The sequence below is a fragment of the Enhydra lutris genome, unplaced genomic scaffold, assembly GCF_002288905.1.
Source record: "Enhydra lutris kenyoni isolate GAN:26980312 unplaced genomic scaffold, ASM228890v2 scaffoldscaffold39, whole genome shotgun sequence".
Taxonomy (NCBI): Eukaryota; Metazoa; Chordata; class Mammalia; order Carnivora; family Mustelidae; genus Enhydra; species Enhydra lutris.
This window is the reverse complement of record NW_019154123.1, coordinates 29168176-29175200: the sequence shown is the minus strand read 5'-3', so window position 1 is coordinate 29175200 and position 7025 is coordinate 29168176. Positions and strand designations below refer to the sequence as shown.

Here is a 7025-nt window from a genome sequence, read left to right as displayed (position 1 = left end):
CCCCCTTCCAACCCAAAGGTAGCAGCGCTGAGAGACCGGGGCTCGGCGCCAGCCGCCTCCTCACTTCCCATTGGCTGAGAGCGCCGGGAAAGCGGTCACGTGGGGGCGCGGCAGTCCAGCTCCGGGGCCGCCATCTTGGCGGAAAGTTTGGGGGGAGAGCGGTTGGGGGCGCGGAAGGAGGCGAGGTTCCGGGGGTGGGGCGGCTAGGAGGAGAGAAGGCGAGCGGGCTAGCGGGCCGCGGCGAGTGAGGCTGCCGCGGCAGAAGAGGAGGAGGAGGAAGAGGCGGCGGGGGTGCGGCCGCCAAGGGGAGCTCCTCCCCCGTTCCCTCACCCCCCTCAGTTCAGCTCCTCGAGCCCCGGGCGGGGCGGGGGGACGTGGAGCCGGGCAGGGCGGGGGAGCCGCCCCGACTCGGACCAGAGCGCACCCCAGCTCTGAGCGCTCGCGGCTTGCTGGAACTTTGTGGTGGCGCCGCAGGTGTGGGGGCCCGCGGAGGTGTGCATGTGGGGCGTGAGGGCGTCGCGGAGAGTGGCCGCAGCCCTGTCCGGCCCCCGCTGGAGTAGCCCGGAGGAAGCGAGCAAAGAGAAAGGCAAGCTAGAGGAGGGGGCCCGAGTGGGGTGGGGTGATCTGCCTAGCTGGTCCTGTCTCTGCGCTGTACGGTCGCTACTGGCTTAGGGGCCAAGGGTCGGAGCTCTTCTGCACCCCCCCCCCACAGTAGCAGGTGGGAAATATGCATAGTTACGCCAGGGGAGGGGTGGCCTCACGTCTAGGCATTTTTAGTACCCTTTGGAGAGAGAACAGCTTTCGAGGAGAATTTGGAAGCAGGCTTCTCTGTCTGCTCTTAATTTGTAGGGGTACCCACCCTTAGGTAAAAGCTTTCTAGATTGACTGACACTGCTGGGTTTTGAGGCTCTTTCTTTCGCTTGGGAAAACTTCTCCAGGTGTGCCCTTTTCAAATAGGGCTGGGAGTTTTTCGATGTAAGATTCAGGGGGAAGTGCTGGTTTAACCACGATTCTGTTCTTTGCTTTAGTTGTTTCTTTTCTGTTTTTAAAGGTGTGTGCCCTCTTCCTGATACTGGAGAAAAATGCCAGTCCGGAAGCAAGGTGAGAATTTATTTCGGAACTCTCCTGTGTGTGTCTGTGTCTGTTTTGTGATTGTTGTGTTTTAAAAGTATTTAACTCTCATGAGACAGCATCTTGTTAGCCTTACTACTTAGGGAATCTAAGCTTCATCATATCTTTCAAAAGAGGGAAACATCTAAATGTTTTTCAAACTTTCTTTTTTGAATCTCTCTAGTGACTCCAGAGGCAGTTAATTTTCACTCCACTGAAATGTCTTTTTAAAAACTTTGAATTGGTGTTCTAATATTTTACTTTGTCATTCTTACTAAACACTCTTGTGAGCAATTGTAGGATCCTGGCTAAAAGCTAGTATTTTGAAACATTTAAGATTTATATTATAATGACAAATTGTAGGTAATCTGCTTTGCATATCAGATCAGTTGAAGCTATGTTAACTAATATCTTGATCAAACAGTCTTTTATTGTGGTAGACTACTAGTGAACATTTATTAGCAACTGCTTGTCTTCCTCCTTTTTCTGTGACTTATTTTTAAAAAAATTTTGGTTATTCTAGGGAGTAAATATGTTTGTGAACGTAGTAGCATTGGTTGACCTAGAGGATTTGGAGAAGTGTTTAGATATCTTGCAGAATTATTTGCTGTGTAAGGAATGTGTAATTTTAATCAGACTCTTCTTTTCTTCTTAGACACCCAGAGAGCTTTGCACCTTTTGGAAGAATATCGTTCAAAACTAAGCCAAACTGAAGACAGACAGCTCAGAAGTTCCATAGAACGGGTTATTAACATATTTCAGAGCAACCTCTTTCAGGCTTTAATAGGTGGGAATTAAAACATTATTTGTGACCATTATGTGTTAGCCAGACTTAATGCACCTCTGAATTCATTTATTTTAAACTTAACAGAGAGTGATGTACTTGGTTCTCTGTAAGACATTCAGTAACTTGAACATTCAGTGACATGTGTGTTTACAAAAGTATCTAATAACCAAAAAAACTTTCAGTATGATTATTTCAGTGGTCTTTGGTGACATGTTTTATATTCTCAGCATTAACTATTAAAAGGTGGAGAAGTTGCAGAAATGTTTCAGGATCCAAAAAATAAAGAAGGAATAACTTTTAGCTTGTTTCTATATTTGACTTCTATTTCTCTGAAGTCCCTGAAAATGTTTGAAGAGTTCTGCTCTGTTTAAGGACATACATCCTCTAGTATAGACTTCTGTTTAAACTTAGCATGCGTGGAATCAGAATTTTAGACCTGGGAAATTATCTTAGAGATGATTTTGTCTAATATTATTTTGTAGCCAAGAAAATAGAAACAATGTTACTCATAACTAACTTAAATTTAAGGTGGTGCATTGTTTTAAGGTAGAACTGGGCAAGTAGTCGAGAGTCCTAAAATTCTCTTCCTCACACTGCCACTAATTGAATGGTAATATATGTCATTTAACCTCTTTTAGGTCACTAAATTTGCTGTAGAATGTGAATGTAATAGAACAATGGTTTTTAGCCCTTCCTCCAACCTGATTTTAATGCAGCGAGATTTCTTTTTTAAAACAAAATCTCTTATTTTGTGCACAATTCCCGATTTATCAAACAAGATGATTTGTCTCTGGCTTCTCCTCTAGGTACCTAGAAAAGTGTGTAGATCACTGAACTAGAAAATTTGTCCCTTCCAATTCTAAGAATGAAAATTTTTAATTAATCATTGACTGTATAAATAGGACATGAACTTCATTGCATTGCATTTATTTTCTTAGTAACTTCCAAGTGGATATGACCTAACATCTGTTTATTAATAGAGTGACTTTTGATGTGTTTGTGGATTACCTTCCAGTTAGTGTATTCTGTCAAAAAACTTAATGCTAAATTGATACTCTCTACTAATTTTTTTTTAAAATTAAAGATTTTAAGGAAGACCACTCACTACATCTGAATAATTTTTAAATCTAGTGTTATTATAGACTTGAAAAAACCTATGCAAGAATAGCGAACAGTGTAATTAATAGCTGTATCTAATTAACAATGTAATTAACTGTAACCCACCCTCAAAAATTATCAACATTCTGGTTTTTTTTTTGTTTAAACTCATGGACATTTTTTACACTTGAATTTCTAAGCTCTGATGTTTAAGGTACAAATGGATGATCAAATTGGATTCCTCTGAAAAAAGTAGCCAAAAAGGAAGGGAAATATTTTTAGTTATTTGGTTTTCTAAGTCAACATCAAACCTAAGAATGTTTTATTTAGTAGAGTCGCTGTTTGTTTAGAAAAAAAATAGTATGACTTGTATGTCCTTGTTTACTTATAGATGTAGATGGGTGTAGTCCTTCTCTGTGTGAAGTCTGCAGCTTAAGAAAATTAAATGGTCAGTAAAGTAAACAGAATCTACACCTCTTAGATTTCTTTGTAGATTGGAGGTAGATTTGGAGGGTATGTTTGGAGGGATTTTTAAAATATATTCTGCCTTGCCCCTTTTGACTGTTTATCTGTTCTTATACATAATTGAATTCAAAGAGAATTAGTCTTTTAATGAGTTTGTCAATCTTCTTAGTACTGTATAATTTCATTGGTTGTCAGTTTACCTTGATATTTAGATTTACATATATTTTAATGTTTTATAGGAAGTGATATCAAATTTTGGTGTAAGAAAAGTAATAGATTTTAGGAATTTTGAAATGGATAATTTTAGTAGAGATTTTTATGTGTTTCCATATTGTAATTGAATTAATTATTTACTAAATTATTAAATGCATTCTTTGGTATTTATTGAAATTGGGTTAATTTATTAACCTTTATAACTTTTGTCAGTTTGTGGAAAACTTTTAGGTCAGTAAGATTTTCTTTTTGGTTTGCACCTGTACCGTTGTTCTTGAAACAGCATATTAGTATACTTTAAACCTGTACCTCGTCCTAAGCTAAACTAGAGTCTGTTGTGTTCATAGTATGTGCTGGAAAATCCTGGATTAACTGTTTCTTCCTTTAGTAGGTGGCACTCTCTTTTCTGAGCTGATATCAGTGGACCACTGGATTTAAGGAGACATGGGACTTGACCATCTGAGTTGTTTGAAAGTCATTTGGTGCTTAGGTTTTTGACTGCCTGAGTTTGGAAATCATTTTCTTAGGCTGTAGTGAATTATGTAGTTACTTCTTTGGATTTGGTGTCTGCATAATTGTTTATTGATTGTTTGAGCTGGTAGTTTGTATTGACTGTTTTCATGCATTTAAAAGAAGTTTGGGTAGGGCTCTGGGATTTTGGCGTTATAGAAATGTTGATTTATTTTTTTCCTTTTCTCTGTACTTGAAATATGTTAATTAGATTAGGTCTGTTCTGGTTACCTGGGAGTTATTCAAGGAATAGGCATGTACATATTGCATTATGTCTGTTCTGAGATAACAATTTTTAATTTATTTTAATATCTTTGAATTTGGGATACATTTTATGACTGATGTATTTTGGAAGTGATTTTACATTCTTAGTGGCACATGAAATAATGGTGCATCATAGAATCGATATCGTCAATTCAGTGAAACATGGCAATCATTGTCCTAGCTCTGATGTTTGTTAGTGACATTGAAAGATGTCTTTAAGATTTAAAAATTATTGAAAGCAGAGCAGTTTTTATTAATTTTGAGTTTCAGCTGACAAGTTATTTCTTTAGAGCTGAATATTTTTTTTTTTTTAAGATTTTATTTATTTATTTGAGAGAGAGACAGTGAGAGAGAGCATGAGTGAGGAGAAGGTCAGAGGGAGAAGCAGACTCCCCATGGAGCTGGGAGCCCGATGCGGGACTTGATCCCGGGACTCCGGGATCATGACCTGAGCCGAAGGCAGTCGTCCAACCAACTGAGCCACCCAGGCGTCCCTAGAGCTGAATATTTAAAGTTATATGTTAAAAAAAAAATCCATGAGCTATATATACTTCTTTAAAATTTATTTCCCAAGTATGTGGTGATCATTTTTATATAAATGGAAGATAAAGTCTGCCTAATTTTACTCTGTGATTTAGGTGAGAACAATTTGAAAACTTAATATATTTGATTTTGTATTCTCATTTTCTGTACTTACATTTGAAAATTTGTAAGTAAAGTAGACTTGATATGGTTTGATTACAGGTCAGAGCCCAGGTGTTCAAGTCCATATTGGTTTGAGGTCATTTATGATACTTAGGTTTGTCTGGAATCTCTGAGATGACTTTGGTAGTCTTCAAAGATTTCTTACTAATCTAGATCCCTGGAGTTACTTATGGGGTCAGAGAATTCATCTGCTTTTCTTGCTCACAGGAGAAAAACCTGTGCTAAAGATCAGGCTGACTTTAGAGACTTGAGTAAGTTGAATCATGAGATTTGTATAGTTTGTCTGCAATAAATAGCAAGCTTACTTTAATGCATTTTTTATTTTAGTTCTGAAATTTTTTAAGATGAAGGTGGATTATGTAATAACACTGACCATTTCTGAGATATTTGGCTCATTCATTTTTTGCTACTCTATTAACTAAATTTCACTAGGCCTTGTAAACATGGTAAAGGACATTTAAATTTGTAGATACTGGGTTTCAAAAGTATGTCTCCTTTTTTTTTTTATTGTAAAAAGAAAATAACATTTATCATCTTAGCCACTTTTAAATGTGTAGTTTGATAGTGTTAAGTATATCCACATTGTTCCAAAAACAGTTCAGAACTTACTCCTCTTGCAAAAGCAAAACTCTACCCAGTAAACAATACTTCCCTTTTCGTTCTACCCCCAGCAACTGGTAACTACTATTGTACTTTCTGTCTCCATGATTTTGACTACTGTAAATAGCTCATGCAAGGGGAATCACACAGTACTTATCTTTTTGTGGCTAACTTAATTCATTTAATGTTCTCAAAGTTACTCTATGTTGTAGCATGTGACAGAATTTCCTTCCTGTTTAAGACTGGATTTATTTTACTGTATGTATATACCATATTTTGTTTATCCATTGATCCATTGATGGACGTTTGGAGTGTTTTGACCTCTTAGCTATTGTGAATAGTGCTTCCACGGGTGTGCAAATATCTCTTTGAAACTCTTCTTTCAATTTTTGGGATACTCAAGAGCAAGATTGCAGGATCATATGGTATTTATATATTTAATTTTTTGAGGAACTGCCCTACTGCCTCACATAGTAGTTGCATTATTTTACGGTCCCACCAGCAGAGCACAAGGATCCCAGTTTCTCCATACTTTTGCCAACACTTGTTATTTTCAGTTTTTTTGATAATAACCATCCTAATGGACGTGAGATTTTTACTTTTTCCAGTGTATGTAAAAAGTGTATTTATTTATTTATAAAAGATTTTATTTATTTATTTAACACAGAGAGATCACAAGTAGGCAGAGAGAGAGAGGGGGAAGCAGGCTCCCTGCTGAGCAGAGAGCCTGATGCGGGGCTTGATCCCAGGACCCTGGGATCATGATCTGAGCCAAAGGCAGAGGCTTAACCCACTGAGCCACCCAGGCACCCCTGAAGAGTGTATTTAAAAAGCACTTTTCTGTGTAATACAAGTGTCTCATTTAGTCATCATAATCCTATGAAGTGTGTATTCACCTGTAAGGTGATTATACTCTTTTATAGATTGGAAAACTGAGGCACTGACAAATTACGTATCTTGTTCAAGAACCCTCAGGTACTAAATTGTCGAGCCAGAAATTGAATTAAACTAATCTGAATCCAGAGCTTCTCCTCATGTTCAGTTATTAGGATGTTCTTTGTCCTAAGTTGGATATTGTAATTGGTAAAGAACACTAACAAGTGTGTTTAAGATAGATGTTGATCTGTAGTGTCAGTGGTTATTTTTTTTTTTTTTGAAGTTTTTACTTTGAAGGAGAATATTTATGATGGAATGATGCTTGTAATTACGAAATTTATACATTTTGAAAAATGTATTTATTTAGTAATCAAGGTTTGTAAACTTCTAGCTGTAA

General features: G+C 37.6%; 1 protein-coding gene across 3 annotated transcripts in view; it reads left to right on the top strand.

The window, feature by feature from the left end:
* The first annotated feature begins 335 nt into the window (after window positions 1–335).
* The window catches only part of LOC111155042 (discs large MAGUK scaffold protein 1), a 263035-nt gene continuing 256345 nt past the window's right edge, over window positions 336–7025 (top strand). For all 3 annotated transcript variants that reach the window (XM_022515066.1, XM_022515065.1, XM_022515064.1), the window contains exons 1-3: window positions 336–586; window positions 1052–1101; window positions 1766–1897. In XM_022515066.1, the coding sequence (XP_022370774.1) occupies window positions 1083–1101; window positions 1766–1897 (151 nt within the window). In that variant the 5' untranslated portion in view covers window positions 336–586; window positions 1052–1082. The remainder of the gene's footprint in view (window positions 587–1051; window positions 1102–1765; window positions 1898–7025) is intronic.